This window comes from Oreochromis niloticus, linkage group LG7 (genome assembly GCF_001858045.2).
Source record: "Oreochromis niloticus isolate F11D_XX linkage group LG7, O_niloticus_UMD_NMBU, whole genome shotgun sequence".
Lineage (NCBI taxonomy): Eukaryota > Metazoa > Chordata > Actinopteri > Cichliformes > Cichlidae > Oreochromis > Oreochromis niloticus.
This window is the reverse complement of record NC_031972.2, coordinates 18,259,991-18,284,826: the sequence shown is the minus strand read 5'-3', so window position 1 is coordinate 18,284,826 and position 24,836 is coordinate 18,259,991. Positions and strand designations below refer to the sequence as shown.

The 24,836-nt window shown below is 46.1% G+C and overlaps 1 protein-coding gene and 1 long non-coding RNA gene across 2 annotated transcripts; both read right to left on the bottom strand.

Annotated features, from left to right (window-relative positions):
* Nucleotides 1–533: 533 nt before the first annotated feature.
* Nucleotides 534–17,363, bottom strand: smad7 (SMAD family member 7). Its single transcript, XM_003451503.5, has 4 exons — nt 15,778–17,363; nt 14,886–14,939; nt 11,259–11,330; nt 534–1,444 (listed from the first exon to the last, which is right to left on the bottom strand). The coding sequence occupies exons 1-4, from the start codon at nt 16,241–16,243 to the stop codon at nt 906–908; spliced, it is 1,131 nt and encodes a 376-aa protein (XP_003451551.1). The 5' UTR covers nt 16,244–17,363; the 3' UTR covers nt 534–905.
* A 1,525-nt stretch (nt 17,364–18,888) lies between these two features.
* LOC112847370 (uncharacterized) lies at nt 18,889–23,418 on the bottom strand. Its single transcript, XR_003220886.1, has 3 exons — nt 23,000–23,418; nt 22,227–22,344; nt 18,889–20,602 (listed from the first exon to the last, which is right to left on the bottom strand). It is a non-coding gene; the product is annotated as an uncharacterized LOC112847370 (long non-coding RNA).
* Between the last annotated feature and the right edge of the window lie 1,418 nt (nt 23,419–24,836).

The following is a 24,836-nucleotide window of genomic DNA, read 5'->3' as shown; positions in this document are numbered from 1 at the left end:
TCCTTAGGTGTGGCACCAAATTCTTCTGCGATTGTTTGAATGCTGCATTCTTTTTGTTTTTATCAGCCCTTTAAATAAAGTTGCGCCTCCAGGAAACCGGACCCTCTGTTGACTTTATTGGTTCCTGAAGTTTGTCATTAGGGCTTCCTGGCTGTGATGTCATCAGTTTCTTAATGACAGAGAGGAAGAGGGACATTCATCCCCCAAATAACTCAGGAAAAACAGACAATTTTAAAAGGCATAATGAGCCTGTTGGAGCACGGACAGTGAGTTATGGCTCTGTCACCGTCTGACTCATTTCATCTCGGGAGGGAAATGCTTTTAAGTTCGTGGCACAACATCAAAGTCCCTCAGTAATATAAAGTTAAGCCACTGTTGACTTTGGGTGTAATGAAGACAGAATCAAATTAGATGGGTTTTAAAGAATTGACATGTGGATCCATTCAAATAATCTTATTTGAATTATGCACTGAAAGCAAACATGAATGAATGAATGAGACCACCACAACTCCAAAGTAAGACCGGACAAGAAATATTATTTGTATTTTTTTTTTATTATTATTTTGGCATTTCTTTGTTTTGCATTTATATTAAGCAAAGTGCATCTTATTTTTTTTTCTCATCAACACATTGCACAATACATAAATAATGATGCATATAAAACGTCTTCATATTTACAATTAATAATATATTTATATATAACATAAAATACATTTTTTTCGCTTCTTTAATTAAATCCTAGTCATTTATTAAACAAAAGTCCCGTCAGAATTTTAGACTTTCTTCTTCTTTTAAATCCTTTTTTTTTCCCGTGGAGAGAAGGGAAAAAAACCAAACAAGGAACGTGGGTGTAGTCCGTTTGTGAGGGCCGTTGAAGAAGAGGGGGAAGGCTGCTGCTGCTGCTGCTATCGGGTGTTAAAGATGACTTCCAGCCAGCACGGGCAACTACTGATGAACTGTCTGGTGTAGCACTGTCCCCAGCCTTTCACAAAGCTTATCTGCACTGTGAAGCCTGTGCGAGGCTGCTGCGTGAACTCGTGATCGTTGGGCCTCTGCAAGCTGCCGGCCTTGTCATAGTCAAAAGCTTTGATGGAAAATCCGGGGAACACCTTGTGCACCAGTAGCGTGCGCGAGTCCGGGTTATCCAGTGTGGCCGACTTAATGAAGATGGGATAGCAGCTGCGGTTGTAGACCCACACCCCGTCCGGCTCGCGCGTCAGCTGGATGCCATAGCCGATCTTGGCCCGCACCATCTGCACCAGCGGGGACTTGTTTTCGGAGCAGAGCTGGCCCAGGCAGAAGCCGTTCCCCTGAGGTAGATCATAGAAGATGTCCAGAGAGGGCTCCTGGACCGAGTAGAGGCGCCCGACACGAGTCTTCTCCTCCCAGTATGCCACCACGCACCAGTGGGCCCGCTCGCCAGACTCCTGCAATGCCAGGGAATCTGAAAGGAGAGTCAAGAGAAGGAGAGGGTTAGATTTGAGAAAACACGATGACACTGAAACATTAGGCAATAAAATACTCGAAAGGAGAGGAGACTAAAGAGACATAAAACCAGAAAAGAACAGTGTTTTATAAACAGGCCAGCTAGTAAAAGTAGATCAAGAGGTAAAGAAAAAGTCAACTATGTCGAGGAAGAACACTCCCAAAACGTATTAAAACGTTGCTACTTCAGAACAGTTTCTTCCTCATTCCCTGTTTGGGAAATGGGGAATTTGCTTTTGTCAAGAGCCAAAGCTAAACTGTCATCCTCGATTTCTGCCACACAGGAAAACCATGTTGGAATTCCTGGACTTCAGACAAGAAAAGCAACTCTGAGACACTGGCAGGCAAGCGTCCACACGCAGTACAATATTTATCTAGGCATTAAATGCTTATCTTCTGTCTGGCTCGCTGTATTTTTGTTGCGGCGTGGCCAACAATGTGCTGACGTCAACCGACTGTCCGATCGTCTCCCTGTCTCTCTCTCGATGGCAACGAGCTTCACCCCGCTGGAGGAAATGATAGGAAACCGTCTTCGAATTTTTGCGTGACGGAGATTAACCTGAGATGGCAAGAGGAACTGGAAGGCTCCATCTCCCGTAAACACGTAAACCGTGTTTAGCTGACGAGCCAGGCGGGCTGTTCACTCTCAAAAACCTCCCGGTTGTCTGAATCGTTGACAAGCTAGGCCTCTGCAGTCTAAAGTTTCCCTTGAGCGTAAAAAAAGTGTAGCGTTGGCCACGTTCCAGTTTCCAAACCCCCCCCCCCTCCACCACCCTTTAGAGTGCCTCCTGCGCCATGCCTTGCGCCCCCTCGCCACCCTCCCAACCCTTCATATCTCTATTCCACAGAAATCTGGCTCCCAGCTACTCCCAGAGAGAAGAGTGGGAGCCAGTCAGGCGCAAGGGAAATAGAGGGAGACAGAGAAGAGAGGGCGAGAGGAAAAGAAAGAGGGGGTGGGCAGGGGAGGGAAGGCTTTTCACATATTTTGACTGTTACTTTTGCAACTTTGCTTCCTCTCGTGGTTTTTTAGGAGCCTCCTGCGCCTCTGGGGGGTCATCGCATAATCGCCTCAACTTCTATCTAACTGTTCGGCCATCTTTTATACTTTCCGTCTTCCTCACACACACACACATGCACACACACACACACACACACACATTTACAAAAATCCAGCCTCTATGAGATATGGAAAGGTTAAAAAACAGTTTGCAAAGGGAAACAGATATGAAAAAAATGGACAGAGCCCCTCTCAGTTGCAACCATCCTTCCCATTCAACAGCCACCCCCCCCTAACCCCTCTTTCTTTAATCTGGCAGTAGCTGTGAATGTAACCGGTAATTTGGAAGGTCCCGTCTGAGAAAAACTGCAACATTAATGTGGCAGGATCTGTGCTGGCCCAAGCCGACTTACCCCAGCCTGTCATTAGCCTTCATTAGAGGAAAAAAAAGAAAGACAAAGACAACACCGGGGAAAGAGACAGAAACAGGAGGAGAGGGAAGGGGGCACCAAAAAAAAAAAGGCGCATGCCTTCCATAAAACAAGAGCCGCTGAGCTCTTTGAAGTTGGTCTGAGCCGAGCCTCGGGGAGTTTATCGTAAATCCATCCTCATGGGGTGCTGGGGGAAACTAAGTACCTAGCTCTCTACCTCAGGCCAAACTGGAGGAAAAGAAAGGTTCATCTTTGAGATAAGAGACAGAAAGTGTCATCTGTATCTCAGGCCGGTGTCACTCGGTCTTGCACATACTGGGGCTGATGGGCAAAGAGGACCGAGTGGACTGGACTTTCTTAACAGCTGACAGCGGGCCTGCTGGCGGAGCTCACCTGTGGGGCCCTTGTGTGTTTGTTATTGCTGAGAGAGACAGGGCCTGGCGTCAGAGGTCATTAGAGCGGCTGCCTGTCTGAGCCTGTCATTGCAGCCTGAAAACACCCTGCTATTCAGGACTACACTAACTGCGTTTCACCCCCACCCTCTCCTTCCCCCATCTCCCTAGTCATCCTCCCCTCTCAGAAGCTCGCTCAGACTGCAGGTAAGCGAGAACCGCAGAAGAGAAAAGAGATGAAAGGATAAAAAGTACGCAAGGCAGACAAACGGAAAGGGAACTTATAATAGAGAGGCCGGGTAGCAAAGCAGCACGGAAAGTAGGATTCAAATCCTTTTATAGGTTAAAGCTGCACCACTGTATTTTTAAAAGAACACTACAAGTGCCGTCTTGCTGGACAGTTAAGTTAAGGTCTGATCCAAGCTCTAATAAACAGTGCATGCCACTCATAATCCAGCTCAAACGGCCCTCACAGGTAAACAAACACCAACTTTCACTGTTCAGCAAAGCAGTAGAGCCGAAATGAGCCGAGATCCTTGGGGTGCCGCCTCAGGAAGAGTATGTTCGCAGGTTGTCCTGACAGCAGATGAGCTTACACCTTATACTGATGAACATTAAATGAACAGACACATATACATATATTAATATAGGTGAAAGACACACTCTTTATCTGTGGGCCCCCGTATCAAGGCGCCTTGAGCGCGAGGCGAGACTCATTTAAACTGATTTAAATTTTTAACACATTTTGTCTGACAGTCTGCCTCCTCGCGTTACCGTCTGACACTATTTCAGGTGCGTCTGGTGTAGGTGCGTGCGAAGCTGTGCCGTCAAAGCGCCTGTCCTAGCGTGTTTTCATCAGATATGGTCTCTGAAATGCTTCGAAGGCTGTTTGATTCTCTCGTCTGTGCATCCGTCTGCCCGTCCAAGTCTTAGCCCTTGTCTCCGTCTGCCTACCCCCACCTGCTCATCTGCACCCTGTCCTTTCAGGCCTCTTCATCACTGGAGATAAGCTGGCTAGCTAGCAGCCCTCAGGCCATCTGTCACCCCAGCCCTTTATGTTCTGCCCCTGTCTGGCTGCTCTGTCCCATGGGGTCCACGTGTAACCCCCCACCCCTCTATCCCCAAATAGAAAAACAGTTTTCATGCTAGTTTACTAAGAAGAATGCCAAAATGATGCTGCAGGATGTACGGGCTAATGTGAATACTGGTTATGAGAAAATCAGCATATTTCTAGCTGTATTTTATTTTATTTTTTTTGGTATTTAATGCACCATCAGCTTGGAGATAAGTCCGCTGCAGCATATGAGGAAATTATAAATACATGTTGTTAAATAAACATCCCAAGCAGCGCAGCATTTTTAGCACATAATAGCAGATTTGGCAAATGGTCAGGGTGTTAGCTCCCCTGTGGTTTTTAATGGTCCCCAGGCTTAAAGAGCGGACGCCACGCTAGCTGAGACAATTGGACTCAGTTTGAAGGGAGGAGGGGTGGAGTGGGGGTGGCAGACTAGGTGCTTCTCTTACACAGTCTGCAAAGGTTAATCATTACCTCTGTCTGACTCCACACACACACACACACACACACACACACACACACACACACACAAAGTTGTTTCTATTCTTAGAAGTCAGCACTGTCACAGAATTACACGTTAACGCCATCATGGACACACACACACACAAAAAACCTCCAACCTTCTGTTCTGAACTCTACACTTTCAACATCTGTAAATAGCGAGGAGGCTCCTGAGAACCGTCTCGCATCGATCCCTGAGAGCTATGTGTGTGTGTGTGTGTTTGTGCTTGTCTCAACTCAGACGTGTAATGACCCTGTCGTCATCACACACACACAGAGCGCGGCTGAAAACAGGAATGAGGAAGACATAAAGGATACAACACCGCTGGGGTGGGGGAAAGGGCCCTTCACGGTGCCTTATTTTCCAAGTCAACACCCTCTCTCAAGCAGGGGGGAAAGTCTATCCCAGAGGTCAAGGGTCAACCTTGAGGCATTCCTTTTGCTCTCTCTGCCATGACGTATATGCTCAACGCTGTGTGTTTGTGTGTGTGTGCCTGAAAGCCTGGCATTTCTCACTCCGTGTTCACAAAGAAATGTAGTCTCATTGATTTTAGTGTAATCAACAGCAAACTTTCAGCCTTCTCACAACTACTACTGGCTGATCAGCTCACTTTTTTCACCGCAAGAGACAGAAATGTCAGCTGTTCTGCGTGTTACCGTTGTCTCACATTAGCACAGACCACAGATTATAGACAGTATACAGTCTGGCTTGTGTTTCTCAAGTGCTGAAAGACAACGACCAAGTCTACACTTGATTGTGATTGATTACTTGTTGTGCAGCAGAGTATGCAGCCATTAACAAAAAAAAGCCATTAACTTGGGCTAAATTATGTTATTCATCAACTGAATTGCACCGTTTCTTCAAAGAACAGAAACTCAAGCTAACATTGCAATCCTAAAAAACAAGAAAGCGAAAGAAGACGAGAAAATGAAAAACCTGCAAGTCACCTGCATTACCCACAATGCAACTTGACATTTCTTGGTAAGTCCACACTGATGCTACGTCAAGTGATATATCGAAGTTGCATAGAGGGGGGGGTGCAAATGTGCAAAAATGACTAATACGGCCATTTTCACCGTGCATCAAGCAGTAAAACTACTTTTACTGCTTTAAGTGTCCAATTGTGTCTGTCGAATGCTACCATTTGCAAATTGAGAGCGAAGAAGAAGAAATGATGCACCAAAAGGCAGAGTATGAGAAAAAAGAAAGAAAGAGAGAAAGGAAGACAACTGAAAGGCGGTGGGTTTAGTAGCAGACAGAGGAAGTGGTGCTTCAGAGTGGCAGGTTGGGTACGATGCAAAGTCTTACTCCTCCTCCCCCCCCATTTCAGGAAACATAAATAAGCCCCGATGGCAGGAAAACCACCAAGGGGAGTGGCACGGTTTCGCTATCAACAGATCTGACTCCTTGCAGAAACACAGATAGAGAGAATGAGTTGCAGACACGCCATCTCTACCATGAACCATCCAGCCACGATGGAGGGGGGAGAGAGATAAGGAGAAGAAATGTTGCATGCCCCCCCCCAATGTCTCCATCTATGGTATAATTTTCTCTTGAGTGGACGTTCCTGCTGTAATTACACGATCCGCATGTCTCGAAGTCGCTCAGGCGTGGTGTTCTCCGCGGCTTGTGACAAAACACAGGGCCGTTTCGTAATGAAACGGGGCGGCCGGCGGCTTCCATCTGGATCCACATTATCGCTAAATTGCAGCACAATACTTTTTTCCACTCAAGGACACCCTTGTTTCCGTGGCACACCTCCTCCCTGCTCCTGCTGAGTTATTATTCCAACACTTCATCAAGCTGACCCCAACACACACACACAGCCACTCCCTGCAGCCCAGATTTCCCAGGGTGACAGGACAAATAAACACCAGCTAGTTGGCTACAAGGTGCCAGGCAGACTGCAGTGATGTCATCGGCTCACTTTTTGCAAACGCACAGGTCGAGAGATTACCCGCAGGATCTGTATCTCAAGAGCCATTTATGCACACAGACACAGACAGATGGACAGACAAGCCTGACAATAACCTGCATTGTTGTGGCACAAAAAAACAAACAAAAAAACACCGTGGGAACTAAACATCTAGCAGAGCCAGTTGCATGTGATCAGAGGTTTTTGTTGCATTCTTACTCTGTTATTAATTGTCATACACCTCTACGCGTCTGCGAGCATGCATGTGTGTGCATGTGTGTGCGCGTGTGTGGGTGAGGGTGGTTATGCCAACGCTCAGGATAGAGATGTGGCTACCGACGGAGTTGAGCCTGTCACCAAGATGAAGAGAGACAGAGCGAGAGGGAGAGACAAATACACACCCCTCCACTCTGAGTACACAAAAGACAAACCGACTACATGAATGAGCAGGCGGGAGGGTGGAGACGGCAGTACTTTGTGTCACACTAGAAATTTCACACACACATACACACACACACACAGGTTTACAGGCATGTGTCTCCACTTATTTCCATTCCTGTTTTTATCCAGTTAAAGACGGCTTCTATCCCTTCCTTCCTCTTTCCACTTCGCACGCTCTGCCTCTCTCTTTCTTTCCCTCGCCTCCCTCCTTCATTCATATCTTCATACATTGAGGTAATGTCAAAATCCACTTCCACAGAGTGACTGCAAACCAAAACAATGTTCATCTTGTTCTGGGCTTCCCTCCAGCTTTGGCTCATGGCCAAATCTGCATGGGCCTCTTTTCAATCAACGGGCTCGGCAAAGGTAGGTAAATGTTTTCAACTGCAAGCGATGCTGCGAGAGGACAGGGAGCGTGTGAAGCTTCGCAAAAACTAGATGCGCTTTCCTCTTCTTCCCCTTTCTCTTTCCACCCCCCACCCCGCACCTCTCTATCCTCTGCTGTCTGTGTGCGCTGTTTTTTCGATTTGTGCAGCATAATGACACAGGGTGGGGAACAGAGGACAGCCAAAACCAAAATTAAGTCCCTTGCCAAGAGGCGGTTTGGCTGCCGCGCAAGGAGAGGAAGTGGGGAGTAATGAGAGATCCTGGCCCGGCACGGGGCGGCCCAGCTCCGCTCGGCTCAACTCGTTGGCTAACGCACAGCCTCCAAAATTACAGAGAAGAGAGCAGAGGAACCAGCCACCTCTCTCTCTGCCTCTCTCCCTCTCCACCCAAAGCCGCCATCTTCTTCCCCTCTCCATTCCTTCCTCTTACTGTTCAGGCAAAGGAGAAATTTAAAAAAAAAAGAAGAAGAAGAAGAAGAAGAAGAAGAAGAAGAAGATGTAGCCAAAAAGCAATGAAGGTACAACCAAAACAGACACCTTGTTACGGTCAAGAAAGTGCGAATTCGCTCTACCGTAATGGGTGCCGCACGCGTTTCTCTCATGGTTTAAGGAAAACAAATTTTCAGTTACTCTCTCTCTCTCCCTCCTTCGGTGCACTCCACTGTTTGTTTTCTGTCAAGATGAGGCCTCAGCTGCCTCCCTGTCCGCTCGCCTTTTCCTCAAAGACATGAGGTCATATCCTGCGCAGCCCTTTCCTCTCCCTGCTAACCCAAACAAGGCAGGAATGCTGAGGGAGACTGAGGGTGCTCTGTTTCTGAGCTGAGCTCCTAATTGCTGGAGGTTCTTTTGCAAAAAAAAAAAAAAAAATGTAAGATGCCGTCTTAGGTATTTAATACTTCATACCAAACATACAGGCCTTATCTCGCCCTCCGTTTGCACCAAAAATGGGCCGTTTCTCTGGGACCTTCAGCATGACAGCAGAACTAGTTTGATTTAATGAGCCAAGGTGCCAGGACTAAATTTAATCTCTGATGAAGGTTAAACCTCCAGCCGATTCACTGGATGACTAATTGACTGACTACAGGGCTGGCCGACTGTCTGTCGAGTGAGGTGACTGGTTGGTGGTATAAGAATACAACTGGACCTAAATTTAACCTGCACTGGGAGGAAGCGCCTGTGTGACAGTCGGCCATGCGCCAGGGCTCACACCAAGTCATTCTATCTGCCCGCCTGTGTGTATGTGTCAAAAACTGTATGTGTGTGCGTGTGTGCATGCGTACATGTCACCACAGCAAGACGGGATCCTGTTACACATAGGCACTCCGGGTCAGTCCCCAATGGCACCAACAGGCATGCCACCGACACACAAACACCAGCACTATACATCCCAGAGACTGGGAACATCAACAGTGGTGGCCTGTAACTTGACTTTAAAGAAGGCTTTAACAATAAACTGCAGAAAGCTGACAGTTAATGTCTGATCCAGACTTCCATATCTTCAAACTCACAAGTCACGAATCCAAAAACTCACAACCAACAACATATTGCAAGCCTCTTTAAACTTAACAAAATGAATGATTGGCAATGTGAATGCTACCTGATCTGCTCATAAACTCAACTGAATGCACTATATGGCTTTTAACGAGTTACTTAACACCCTACAGATTCATAACTCAGAGTCCAGCACCCTCTTAACCCTGGCCTGCTCTCCATTTCAAAACCTCTCTTTTTGATCTCTCTCTTCTGTTCTTGGTTCAACCCAAACCCCTGATCCAAGCCCTCACTCCCAGCTCAAACAGAGATCAGCACCCCGACACCCAGCTCCAGGCCTCCAGCCATCGACCCCTCCTCCTCTCCTTTTCCCTCCTCTCTACTCTGTTCCAAGCTGATGACGTGAGCCAGCGAGAGGAGCTTTGGAGCTGGTAGCCTGGCAGGCAGCCTAGTTTGCATTTGCGCTTGTCGCTGTCACAGCTCACTTAACTCCTTCCTGCCTGGATGGCTTTTCCTGCAGAGAAAGAGCCTCCTCTTTCCTGACTCCCGAGATATCCTTTGGTCAAGCTTCTGCCCTCGCCTCAGGTGTAGTTGCGCATTAGATCTACAGCTCGAGCCTTCTCCTACAGACGACGAGCACTTAATTACTGCACTACAACGCCAAAGCAGAGAAGAAGTGGCACAACTCTTGCTCACTCCCAAGTCTTTCCCACTCTCCTTCCCTGAGAGCCACCCTCCTCTCCCTCTCTGTAAATATGTCTGGAGAAGAACATAAAAAGGGCAGAGTGAGTGAATTAGAAGGTCAGCAGCGGGCCTCTGGGAGAGCCATGTTTCTTTTGTCAGAGCCCCAGAGGGAGGGAGCAAAGAGGGAAGCAGGGAATGAAGGAAGGGAGGGAGTGAGAGGACGAATGGATTAGCCATTTTTTTTTTTTTCTTGGCTTGCCAGGGAAATCATGAGGGCAGAGCACTGGAGCCACCCCGCCTGGCCTCTTCTACCTCTAATGCTTTTTACTGAGGAGACCCATTCACTGAAACGCTGCCATGTCACCCTCGCCAGGAAAGAAAACAGGGGTAGGAGGAGGAGGAGGGGTGGCATGTATACTTCACTGAGGGAGGGGAAAAAGAAAGGGAGGGGAGTACGAGGAGACCTGTTAAGACTCCACTTCTTGGGTTTCACCGCTTGAACTGGGCCTAAAATGTGTCTTTAGTTAATGCACACTGGGCCTACTTTAGTGTCCATCTGATGGTCTGGCAGAGGAGGCGGAGGAGAGGAGAGACTGATTTTTAGGTTCTCTGTTCCTCTAACACACACACACAGGCAGACAAGCAGGCTAACCCCACCACCACCACTAAACAAAGGAGGGGGGTGGAACGGGCAGCGAACACCAACTGACATAAAACAGGCTTTAAAGGCCCGGTAATGGGAACCATCTGAGGCCAAGGAAAGCAGAGAAAAGCACAGAGCAATCTCAGGCAAACGGCGAACAAACTCTTTCTCTCTCGTGAACACACATCTTAGTCTGGAGCCTGCGGATGGGGGGCAACGGGCAGGGAAGGCGGCGCTGCCAGAGGGAGATTATGCGGGAAACGCCGAAGAAGCTCGAAATACATCCTGCCAGGGAGGTTGAAGAAAGAAAGACGCCTGTGTCTCGCTCTTATCCCCACAGAGCCCGGAGGAGGATCTAACAAATACGTCCCCTGTACGCGCAAACACACCCAAACAAACACTCATGTCTGTCGAAGCCAGCTTTTTTTGCTCGCCTTTTTCCTCCCTCAATACCACACACACAGAACATATTCTTCTACAAACAACGCTTGAGCGTGTTTGTCTTCCATTACAACACAACACGGAAAGGGGATGAGAGGGAACGGGGAAGGAAAAGGAGAAGAGTGGAGCGTTGTTCAAAGAGCCAGGAGGGAGGAATTTATGTGGATGTGGGAGAAATACGCCGCCCTCCTTCAACGGTTTTTTTTATTACAGAGGGGAAGCAGGGGCCCCCACAATCACCGCCTCCATCATCGCAAGTATGGAGGGAATACGTGTGGTTGTTGGGAAGAATCAATAGAAGAGGAAAAGGAAGACATAAGTGGAATGGATTGGGAGAAAAAGAGCAGAAAAATGGGTAATAGTAGGAATATTTACCTGAAAGCCCCACAGGGGCCGAGTAAGTCGTTCCTCCAGTTTCACTGGATGAAGGTCCAGAGTCTGGAGAATCTAATGGAGAAAGAGAAGAGTTTGAATTAGTGTCGTGTGTGTGTGTGCATTTGCATGGCAGTGAGAGGAGACGGCACAGCAGCAGCTGCGAGGCCGTCAATCACTCTGGTGAAATCAATGCCTAATGAAGACGCTGACGACGAAACTCGCACCCTCACACATACGCACAGGAGACTTACAGCGGAGCGCTTCTCACACCCCTGATAATCCCCCATAATCCACTGCTTCAGCAGGAACGTTAGCCCGGCTTCCCCTGCACAGACGAGCTGCTGATCCGAAAAGAGGTGTATTCTTTCTGCTAACGACTGAGCGGAGGGTTCAGTCTGGGCACGATAAACCCCGCTCAATAACCCAACATTACACGACCGCTCTGGGCCTGAGTAGATCGGGCTTGTGTAAAAGATCCGAATGTCAAACCGACATCGGAGTCTTCACGCCAAAAAGCAAACAGAGCTGTCAAAGATGCAAAAACAAGCCTCGAAATCATTTAGTGGGATTTACTCAAAGAGACGGAGCTGACACAGGCGATCGTGGCTCAAGAGTTTGGAGCCCGCCTTGTAATCGGAAGGTTGCCAGTTCGAGCCCCGGCTCGGACAGTCTCGGTCGTTGTGTCCTTGGGCAAGACACTTCACCTACCGCCTACTGGTGTTGGCCAGAAGGGCCGATGGCGCGATATGGCAGCCTCGCTTCTGTCAGTCTGCCCCAGGGCAGCTGTGGCTACAACTGTAGCTTGCCTCCACCTGTGTGTGAATGGGTGGATGACTGGGTATGTAAAGCGCTTTGGGGTCCTTGGGCGGGGCTAGTAAAAGCGCTATACAAATACAGGCCATTTACCAAAAAGTTGCTTATTCTAAATGTTCTTCACGGTGAACCAGCAGACGGGCACAATAGATAGAGAGAAAACTAGACCTTCCTGCTCTCTCCTTTGCTTTGCATTTGAATGCTAAACTCCCACTAAGACTTGTAATGTAGACTAGTTTCAACACGACACCTGAATGGAGCTTCAACAAAACCACAGCATATGCTAGGAGAGGGCTAGCCCCAATGCAGACTGCTGCTGGTAGCTTGGGACTTACTAATGATACATATTCCATTTGCCTCAACAAAGCTCACTATCACAGTATGGAGCGGTGGTCAGCTCCACTCTGTAAGTTCAGTGAAGTTTTCCCAACTCCCAACAAAGCACGCGCTCTGACTGCTGAACAAGGCGTGAAAAAGTGTTATATTTATTTATTTGCACCTACAAAAGTAATCCACGTATGGCAAGGAGTGCTATTGTGTTTCCGCTGAAAGCAGCTGACAGAGAGCCGACCAGAGTGGTTTCGCTGCTCCCTTCCCACCCTGGCCCGTCCAAACGCAGCCCATGCTGCTGCGGTCACGGTAACGAGATGCACGGGCATAACCCAAGCCTGCCTCGCTTTCACCGGCTGCCAACGGCCTTGCCCTGGTCTCCCGGGCAACAGTTCACAGCTGACCACAGGGCTGAGGTGGGGGGGCATCAGAGAGAAGGAACTAAACAGTGTGTGATTTATATTTCCCAGAGCTGAAACAAGGTAGCGTTTTATGTCTGGCCTTCTTTCATATTGACCGCCACTGCTGGAGTGGGCAGGCACCATGACACATATAACCCCCCCTCACCCACACACACACACACACTTCCTGCTTGCTGGAATCATAAAACCATCATCATAAAATTCATGGCCCGTCCGCTCCATGCAGATTATTTAGTAACGTCCGATCACCCTCCATGCAGATTTCTCTGAATGTCATGAGGATTTACCACAGCCTCGGATAAACCAAACACACAGAGAATTCTACAGAAAACTGTAATAACGTCCAGCTACATGAACAAGCTGATGACTGACAGTTCCCTGAGGTGGTAGGGAAAAACCCCTGGCTTTTATTTTTTCTTTTTAACTTTTTTGCATGATAAGCTTATTTGTCCCGTGTGCATACAAGTGTGTGTGCGCACTCTCCACCACGCTGCAGTGTCCTATTAATACTTCTTTCACCCTACTCTGCCAATAAGGAGACGCGCAGACAGACACGAGTCGTCTCCGAGTAACCACAACCGCAGCTACGCACGCTTAACGCACGCTTAACGCACGCTTAACGCAACCGAACGAGGAAGGAGAGCAGCAGGTACGCTCTGCAGAGGCGTAAAACTGACACATCTGCTTGCACGCACACATTTTCTGTGTTTTCTTTTCTTTGGGGGGGGGGGGGGGGGGGGATTTAATTCCCATTCAGGCTGGTAGCATGAGTTGTATAATCATTTCCTTTGTGTGCATCCAGCCTGCTTTTCCTATTTACATTCTTGTTTCCTTTCATCAGGGGAAAGTCTCAAACTGAACTCGTACGGAGACGCCACTGCAACTCCACAGGGCAGACTTCACATCAGCTGAGCGTTAAGCACGGAGAGGACTGAGCTCTGGCTTTTCTTTTTTTTTTTGGTTTTCTTTTTTTCTTTCCAACACTTTAGATCAACCCTACTTCTATTTAACTTTTTGAAAAACGCTCTTTAAGGACAACATCACTGCTAAAGCGGTGATGACAAAGACGGAGGGAAGGAGGAGGGGGGCTTTGAAGAACCGCAGCTGCAGCTGCAATGACTTCCTATTGTTTCCACTCACTCAAAGCCACTTTCTCCTCTTCTCCTGACTAACTGGCTGGCTGGTCGCCTAACTGGTCATTGTTTAACTCCTGCAGTTGTAGACAGCAAGATGATGAGCAAACGAGCAAAAAAACAACACAAAACACAGAGGACAGGATGGGAAATTATGTAGATCTCACACTATTCTAGCTACAGTGTGAAGTTTAACACACTGAAAACTGACTTCGCCTTGTTTGACATAACTTGATGCCACTTTCCTGCACAGAGGAAGAGAATGACAGCAGGAGCGATGTGTGGACTGAAGTGCACAACTAACACTGTTGCAACAGCTACGCTTTAGATGTGGAAGAAATTACAACAAAGCCTCTCTTCTGTTCTGTAAGACATCAAACCGGGAAATGGGGACAGTGACACCCCCAGCTATACACACACAGACACACACTAGAGACACACAAGCCCTCACCCTCATTCTGTTGATTAATTCAGCTGATAAAGACTGGCTGGCTCCAGAGACGCCGCTGTCTGTCTGTTTCTCCCTGTGCTGCGATTCACAATAGATAGACGAACACACAAACAAACTCCCTCCCCCCCTTTAGCCACACACACACACACACACACACACACACACACAGGCTGCCCCCGGTGATGTGCCAGTCAGTCAGTCTATAGCTGGTGTCTCAACTTTGTACTGCCTTGCCCTGGCTGTCAGCCATGCTGGAAATGGCTAGCCAGTCAGCCAGGCGTGCCACTCCACTGCTATCATAAATCACAACATAACATGGAGCCATTTCCTACACACACACACACGCACTGGAGAGGCACAGACAACACAAACATTCATAAATGCAATATAGCCTTTTAGATGGAAATGTTATGCAAAAACAAATGCGCTTCTGGCAATAACATGAATGCATGTATTTATGCATGAACAGCAAGCTCACCTGGTGGTTTAAGATAGTCCATGGGATAGCGGGAATATGGTGGAGGAGGAGACTCTGTATGGAGAAAAAAAATGAGTACATGAGGAAAAAAAAGGGGGAAAACAAGGGAGAGATCGAAACTTTATGATAAGATTTGTCATTTTTCAGGGGAAAAAGATTTGTGTCTGTCAGCTCCGCCTGGAGAGGCAGGCTGAGAGGCCGGCTGGGCGGCTATTGCCTTTCATTGGCAGGCAGATAAACAGGGGGGGGCCGCCTGGCGCCAGAAGGGCCACTATCAGCGTCTAGGACAAACTGAGATACGGGCCTCTTTTGGCCCGGGACGCCAAGCAAACGCGCGCACTCAGGCGAGCGAGCGAGCGCGTGCACGCACATACACACAGAGACCCTGGAAAAACTTCACTGTGGAAAGACTGGAAGACTGTAAAGCCCTGTGCACTTTGGAAATGCCATCTATGAAAGGTTTAAATAGCAGAAAGGCTTTGTTGTTGTTTGGAAAGCGCATATTTGAAGTGCCAAAAAAACATAAAATAAAGCATGTTTGGATACACGTTACCGTTTTTACAACACGGCCAATCAATCAATTATTATTTTAGTCAAATGACATGCCAAACTCGGATTTAATGACGCCACACTTCCGAAAAGATGGGAAGGTGGAGGGGGGTTTGGGGGGTGGGGGGTCTCAGCACGCTAGTTTGACCTTATGGAAACTCAACACAACTGTGCCAACAGAAGTGATGTCATTTGAATTAGGCTAATTAGCTCTTTAGGTAATTGAACTTGAACTTGCTCTGAAATAAGGCCAGAGAATGCCAGAGAATTCAAAATACTTGCTGCCAATAAACAGATAAATAAATAAATAGATAATGTCTATTTTCATAAAAATCCAACTCACCGAGTTCACAGAGCCTGCTCATGTGGTGGGGATTGCAGCAAATGAGCTCTGGGTTGATTTTCCCGTAGGATTCACAGCAAGACAGCCTCTTCAACTCCGAGGAATGCCTGAGGTCCGGCCACCTGAACACTTTGTAGAGCAGCATGGGGAGAGAGTAAGACTGTTGACCCACTTTGGCGTCCACTTTGCTGGGCAGGAGCAAACAGGGGCTGCGGGCACCCCCTTTGGACTCCACTGCCTGCAAAAGCACCTCCAATTGTTTCTCTTTGATCTTTTTCAGTATCGAGTGGGTCAACGCCTTCAATTCAGCCTCCGACCCTGCGTTGGACTTGGCCACCTTTGTCGTTTTGCCCAAGCAGCAGCCCCCGGAGCCATGCGTCCCTCTATCCGTTTCCCCGTCGCCCTCCACGGGCGCACGGCTCCTCCAGAGTCGCCGGACGAGCCCCGATCGTTTGGTCCTAAACATGCGGGACGAAAAGAGGGTTTCCCGGCTAAAAAACGAGCATTGTGTCCGCAAATCATGAAGATTCCGGGATCCGAGTCCAGGCGGTGATAAGCAGCCTGAGAAAAGACGGTGGAAAAACTGGGGTCTGGACAAGCAGAGGAAATCTGTAGCATACGCCAGTCTCTTTCGCCGTCTCCTGCACCCCAGATCACCAAAAAGAAAGAAAAAAGCAGGCAGGGTTCACGGGACAGTTAACTTTTCCTCCGGGGATAAGTCACCATCACCATCGGGAATTTAAGACTTGTGTCTGATGACGAAAACCTAGCAGAATGTGATCGTTAATAGCGAATGGGGGAGCAACCCTGCTGCGCGGAGCCTAGATGTGTTACAATTTTCACTTGGTGATGTGCAACCCAGAGCAGTGAGCTGACCCCTTAAAAATACTCCAGGCAGATTTTTCAGCAAATAAACACTGCTTTTAAAAAAAGAAAAGCAAAGAAAAAGAACGAAAAAAAGCTTTCTGCCAGTGCGCAGTAGCTTTAATGGAAATTACAGAACGTGGGGCCTAATTAAGCCTAAAATGCTATGGCAATTATCCCATGAAAACCGAAGCTCGCTGCCGTGTCTTCAGGAGCATTAATCCACAAAAATCCGTGATCCAAACTGCACAGAGTGCGGTTCTCCACCGGGCATGCGGAGGCTTTTTTTTATTTATTTATTTGTTTATCCGCTATCGTCCAAATATGCCAATCGTCTGCAGAGGATGTGGTCTGCCCGAGTTGAGATGAGCCAAGGAGCAAAAATCCAGGTCTGAATCTCTCACCCAAGTTGAGTTGCGTTTCTAAAGCCCGGAGAGAGAGAGAGAGAGAGAGAGAGAGAGAGAACACTCGTCCAGCCGCCGAGCCTTTCGACCTGTTTCAGCACACAGGCGAACCTTTTTCTTTTTCTTGTCTGAGCGTTAAAATAATCCCAAGCTCGTATCTCACGCGAAGTTTCCGTGGAAGAGAGAGCGAGCCGCCGACTGCGATCTCGAGGGGGAGTATGAGGCTCTCTGTAAATGAGGCGGATGGTTTGGGTGCCCTTGCTCCGTCTCCAGTCTCCAGTGCGCATTGACGCGCCCGGTCACGTGTGTGTCTAGACACCCTGTCGCTTAAAAGAAATGTGATTGTGTGTTGCGCAAACAACAGATCAAGCAGAGCCTGCGGCGCACACACACACACACACACACACACACACACACACACGAAAACCTTTGAAAGGAGGAAAGTTTGGGGGCAAAAAGTTGCCAGAAGGGTAAAGTTGAAAATAAAAGGGCAGTTGAGAAACTGTGAGATGATATAAAGTCTTACAAGAAATTTCTCTCGTCACTGTTTAATGCTGAATAATTGGCAGAGCGATAATGACGTAAATTTGGCCCCTTTGTGTCATATAAAAGTTTTTTCTAAGTTTACTTGATGATTGTAAACTCAAATGTTCTTTTCAAGCTCCAACAACGTCTAATAGCTCTGTTATCTCAGCTTTACTAACACTGGCTTCGTATTAAAGCAGCTCTGTTGCTGATGTGTGAGTGTGTGTCATTTAAGCTAGAAACACTCTGATTTCCACCTTTTTTCTCGTAATATAACATTTGCGCATTTGTCATCATGATTACTCAGGATGGTTTGGCTTGGGAGGGGGCTGCGTAGGATGGTCTCAAGGGCGACACTTCAACCACTCACCGGATATGTCGGGTCGTAGATGAAGCTGGTTCAGATTAGGGATTTTTTTAACGTATAAAAAATGTGCCTGCAAGACTTAACACAGGGAGGGAGAGAGAGAGCGAGAGAGCGAGAGCGGCCACTGTGTCCCAAAGCCAGACGGGAGCGCGCTGCTGCCGCCCTCTGGACGTTTGGTTTCCAGGTGGGACGAGCATCACCAGTTTTCTGCCTTTTAATCATCAACACGGCGGTTTCCACCCTCTTTTATTCATCCAGCGCTCTTGCCCATCACTTTCCCGACTTGCCTGACAACAGATGGGATGTGCCCACATGACTGCTGTCTTTATTATCGGCCGAATCCATATTTATTATGACAGGCGCAGCGGTTTGATTCTTACCGTTTCGATCTGTTTTGCCGTATTGTGTGTCGCTGAAGAGGCAAAACACAAACAACGTCATTTAAGTGTGACAGCTTATTTCTCTATATGGGCACACATAAATGATCTGTTCTCTCAATAAACTCATTTTTATTCAAATAAATAAATAAATGATTCACACTTTGAACCCAAAGTGTCCGAGGCCCTCAGATAGGATCTCCTAGCATCTACCAAACCCTTTGCAACGTGCGCATGAATAATATGCGTGTGTCTGTGTTTGTGTGTGTGTTACCTACATGGCTTCATGGGTTTACCTCCACAGACACAAGTCCAGAGGAGGAGGTGACAGGGGTGCTCCGGGGGCAGATGGGATGGGTGTCTGATAATGATGATTGCAGAGATGTGCGGGGCTGGGTAGGGGGGTGGGGGCAGAGGTGTGCATGGGGGTCGACGGATGGGGGTCGGGCTACCCGCATTGTCCCAGGATCACCCACTGGCGCCGAGCAGGAGGAGACTCAACAGCCCAAACAACGCAGGGGACTGCGCCTCTTTTTTTTTCTTTTTTTGAAGAAGTCTGGAAGCAATCAGTCAGGGGAAAGGGTCTGTCAGAGGTATTGTGGAAGTCGCTGCAGACGCACGCTGTCCCCTCCCCTCTCCCCCTCTCTCCCTCTCCACTTCTCCCTGCCCTTCCTTTTGTGTGTGTGACTGACTATTCCCCAGACTCCAGGAAGTAGCCAATTTTATCTAACCAGTTTCCATTTCAGTCTGGCGAGGAATGTCTGCAATAAGGTGCAGGACTAGGACTCATTAATATATATATTTTTTCCTCCCTGCCTGATAACGTTTTCATGTATTTTTAAACCACACCTGATAATAACTGAAGTAAATACTGAATGGTGCATTCACATGCTTGGTGGAGTCCTGTAATTTGGTGTTGCGAACACTATATTTGTGGAACCTGTCCCCCACACCTCTCCAAACTAACACGTCAAGGTCTTTTATTGGATTTTTGACAGTATGACAGTACAGCCATTAAAACGACATGCACTCACTGGACTCTGTACATATCGATAGAACCACTTTGGACTTCTTTTTGCTTTCAGAACTGTTTTAATTCTTCGTACAACAGATTCAACAAGATGCTGGCAATATTCCTCTGGGAGCTTGGTTAATACTGACATAATAGCATCACACAGTTGCTGCAGACTTGTTGGCTGCACATCCACAATGTGAATCTCCCATGCCACCACATCCCAAGGCTGCTCTATCGGATTGAGATCTGGTGTTTGTGGAGGCCATCTGAGTACAGTGAACTCACTGACATGTTCAACAAACCAGTGTAAGGTGATTTGTACAGTGAGTCCATGAGAACTGTAGCCTCAGTTTCCTGTTCTTGGTCTACAGGAGTGGCAGCTGGTGTGGTCTTCTGCTGCTGTAACCCATCTGCTTCAAAATTTGAAGCTCTAGCTTTTAGCGCAGCAGTCCCATCCACCTGGTGCTTAAACCCTTTGTTTGCAAGGGGCAGCCAATCAGAAGAAAGCTGGCTAAAAGAGAAAGGAATTGCTCATTTCAGAAAGTGGATGACCCAAGGGGGCTGTACCATCATCCAGTATAAAATGAATTATTACTCTGAACTGTGCAAAAGCTACTCCAGCAGGGTCCAAAAATAAAAATGGAGCTGGAAGTGCTTTCTGGTTGACAACTGGAGTGTGGTTCTAATGTTCTCACATCCTAAGGCTACATACAGCAGGCTTAGTTTCATGTTTCCCCGCCTGTTCACAGTCTTTGTGCTGAGCTAGCTTCCAGCTTCAGCCTTATGTATTCATAAGGCATATATACAGCAGTCTTGCTCATCTAAGTCTCAACAAAAAGTGAATAAATGTATTTCTAAAAGCTGCTGAGCTGTTGCTTTAAGAGCCTTGTTAAGCTCAATCAAGTGACCCTGCAGAGGTGATTCAAATGAGGGCGTGCAGTTGGCTAAAACAGCATTACACAGCAAGAGGGATGATTAATATTCTAGACAGCAGCCCAAGCCTTTACTATAATTTATTGACACAGTGACTGGTTTCAGACGAGTGGGGGTCACACATATGCAATTAAACAGGCTTATTATGTGTGAATGAGAATGTTAAGAATAGGGTGAAGACTGCATGCAGGCAGGCAGCCAGTCACTGGGGAGATAAGAATGATAGAAATAAGGCAACTTTAATTAAATAGATAAGAGAAAACTTTAAAAATTCACAACTTGCACATCCGATGTCACAACAGGAAGGATGGAAAACACCCACACTGGTAAATGACGCAGCCTGTTTAAAAAAAAAATAAACAAATCATGCTGTGAAAAAGCATAAAAAAGGAGGAAAAAAACCTATTCATCGTGTGTTGAGAAAAATGTACAATTATCAGCATCTCCAGTGGGGTTTGCTCTATAATGAATGAGAGAAAGCTTCAGTCTTGTGCTCAGACATGCGGTATGACCCACATTTTATCCCAGAATGCTAATGTTAGCTACAGACCTACCAACCTGCCCCAGACTCCTTTTAGCCAACTGAATGTTCAAAGAGTGAGTTACTCTCCTACGCTAAAAATGTCAAAGTCTAATGCAACAGCCTGGCGATAAATTTTACCTTCATGAAGGTCGTGATCTTCAGTTTTAGCTGAAATGATTAAGAAAAGTATTACTCCAAATATTGATAATATCGATACCAGCGCTGGTATCAGTATCGGATCGATACTAGCACGATAGGATCGATACTTTCTATCCTCAAAATTCTGTATGTAGCCCACTGAATAGTGTTAAATAAATTCTTATTCTTTTGGAAATGAAAAAAAATATAACACAAACATGAACTATGAAAAATGTACCTTTTTGTCGCCTGCCAGGTCTAGTAGATTTACAGCCTATATTTAAACAACAGAAGCTGACAAAGCGCTTTAGAGACTAGAGATTTTAATTCTTGATCTACAAAACATTTAGTTTCAAAATACATGAAAGTATGAAAGTGTGTTTTATTATAAAATGTGGAATGTAAACATCAAATCGTGTAGTGTTCGAGTGTTCATGTGTGTTCAGAATTTGCAAATCAATAATGATTCATCTCAAAAATCATGACACACTGCTCTCCCCTATATAAGCTAACTTTATAGGTTAAAAGTGTTGGTATCAGTATTGGTAATTCTGGCCCTGTATTTACTTGGTATAGGATAAACTGCTAAGTTAATGCTGGGTAAAACCTGAGGACTGGGGTGTAAGTTCAGAACTTCATCTTTAGCCGACAGTTGCTCAGTATGTAGCTCGTGCCCTGCAGCCAGTGGTCAGTCAATACAAAGAAACCCCTCAATTCAATATTAATAACTTTTAATCAATCCAGACTTTTAAGTTGGATCAAAGTGAGCCTGACACGTTGAGATGCAACAATGTTATTTTACACCCAATTACACGTGCAAAGTGCACTGAAGCTCAAAGAGTTATTATAGATGTTATATAAGATTCAAGTTTTCATATGAGAAGCATTTTGTCTTGTCCAAGGGGCTTTTGTCTTTTCAGTATGAGATGAACTAATCTGTAAGGTGTTGTTTGATAAACCTCTCACAGAGAGCATCTACTTTCAGATTTCTTTAGTCTGGTTTGGGTTAAGGGATTACATCTTTGTCATGTTAAAGCTGGAGGCCTCAGTGACCTAGTTCTCTTTAAAGGCCACTGGCGTGAAACTGCATGCATTTAACTGTCCTACATGGACGAGTGCCCAGGCTCAATTGTGATACTGATGTCAGTCATTTTTTTTGTCCCTTTAAGCAATTGCGTGATGTTTGTGGACGAATGTTTGTGTGGGATGAGTCCTTCACAGGAGCTACACGGTATCGCTCACTTAACTCCACTTATGCTTAATTCATAGCACCACAACTGTGTCTGCTTGCAGAGATATTTACCTACAGAGGGCCTGAAGAGAGGGGCTTTCAACCAATGAAAATCTTCCCATGCAGAATTCCAACTGCTTGTTCCTCGATGTGTATGATGTTGTGAGTTGGTTGAATGCAGACTGGCAAACTAATGAGAAGAGAGCAACGGTGGAGCAAAACGGGAAAAAACAAAACATTAAAGGCCACAGACCGGTCATATCACATATACTATCACATGGGCCATCTGACAGCAGATGCTCACTGCAGGCAGACGAGCTGTCCAAGGCAGCCAGTGTGCTGGTAGTGGGCTACCACTGCTGAACAATGATTTTCCCATTGTGCTTCATGGAAAATATGGCCTTAAATCTGCATACGTCATCTGCTATAGCCACTGAAAGCTAGTGAGGTGCTAATGTTTTGCATCAGAAGGATAACTCTGCAAAGAAATGCTAGCTTTTCACACAGGACATGGGCCAGCCACTGTTTTAACTTTAGAAAAAAAGATGAAAAAAAGAAGATAATATTCATATAGAAATGCTAGAAAAGAAAAATGTTACAGTTTCCTTGAGCAGGGAGAACTTTAGCATGCTCTCCATGCTAACATTAACATGCTAACAGAAGCGGCTAAGAAAAACTGAGCTAATGATGAAATTTGATAAAACAGAATAACTAAAATGACTACAATTATTCCTGAAGGGATCACAAAGGTTTATAGAGAATGTTGTGGCATTACATACACCAAATGTTCTATATAGAGAGCTTATTAAAATTATATTTTTTGTATAGTTCTTCATCATCTTTACCTTCATTGTTCATCCTGCAATCACAAAAACAAGACTGCGCAAAAACCTTGAGCTACCCCTCATTTCTTTATAGTGTGCTTCTGATGAGCCAGACTCCTTTTATCCAACTGAATTTTCAGTGACTTGTGTTTTCTTCTATAATCTCTCAAAAGAGATTTGACTAATAGTTCTCCAGACTTTCTCCAGGTCTTTCTGAGTTTTGCTTTGGACATTGGCTGCTTTATCACCTAGTTTTAGTTTAGTCCTTGTACCTGACAGACTGTTAACAATGACATACGAATCATTTAAACAAACAAAAAGACACAAAAGTAAAGCGGTGAATCAATTTTATGTCTACACATGACAGACAACTTGTCAAAGAACAAGTTTTTAAATTGTATCTTTATGCACGTTATTAACACAGTTTGCCAGGCATAAAATAAGATTTTTGCACCAACAAGGTGATTTGCAAATATCTATTATAGAAAATTTGGCAATCTTAAAAAAATATACAAAAAAACAGAACAAATTGAGGATTAAAGAAAAAGTAGGAGCCCTAAAAAAAACCCCATATACATAAGATGAACAGAATCTGAAGGCGATTTCCTTAAAAAAAAAAAAAAAAATACAGCAAGAGTAAAATTCCATTTCCTATTCCAGGGATCTGACACAGGACCTGAGAGCCGCCCCTTCAGTTGAGCCATCTAATGTTTGCTAAAGCCTCATCAGAAGTGGTCTCAGTACAAGGCAGTCAAGGAGCCATTCTTAAGGAAAGAAAAAAGGTAAAAGGCTGAGGTAGTCCAAACTACAAAAGAACTGGACTGAAAATCAGTGGCAACAGGTGTGATGAAGTGATGAATCAGAGTTTGAAATTTTTGGGTCAGATCGTCATCAGTATGTATGAAGGTTGTCAGGAGAGAGGTATGCGTCTGCAGCCATCTGTAAAACACAGTGGAGGTACTATATCACGGTTTGGGGTTGCATTTCAGGTGATGTTAGGATCTCATCAAAGCTGAATTATGAATTATCAACACATAAAAAGCACCATGAGATTTTGATACACCATGCAACACCGTCTGAAAAGTGTCTGATTGGGAACAGCTTCATTTTTTTAATGTGTTACATTACTTTATGACTTTACATGACTTTACATAAATAGACTGATGACTGGTGACTGGTACGAATTAAGCCATGTCATTTATAAGATGAAAAACAGAAAACACTTTCAGTGTGAGGTATGATAAAAGGAAAAAACGAAGAGAAATGTTTCTCAAGGCCAGCTGGACAGGGCTTGTTGACTTCCTCCAAACCTTCCATACTCACAAAAACGAGGTTAACTGATGCAGACATCAAGATCATGATAATATGCCTGTCTCATCTTTATATCTCACTGATATTTTCCACTCATGGGCCAGCCCACAGATGCAATGCTTTAATTCCAGCCAAGCTTTGGTGGTTTATTTTTACATGTGAGTGAGAGCGGAGAGTGAGCCAGCGACGTTATTGTGACAATGTGGCTCACTGGTGTAAATGCTGTAAACTCTGGTTTGGTGATAACCCATGGCTGTAGAAGCACACTCCACTCACCTAGACCTTGAGGAAAAAGTACCAACATCTGGGGGGAAAAAAAGATGCACACACACAAACAACAACAACAAAACTACCCATCCCAAAATCCCTGGCTCCATCCATCTTCCTGCTGTCACCTGAAATGGGATCCGATGGTAAGGTGACCCCTGCGCCATAAAGGAACAAGGGGAGCCATGTCACTGTGTAAAAAACCTCCGCTCAACCATCTGGCACAGAGATAATAGAGCTGGAGGCAGGTGAGAGTCAGTGCAGAGAGAGAAGGCTTCAG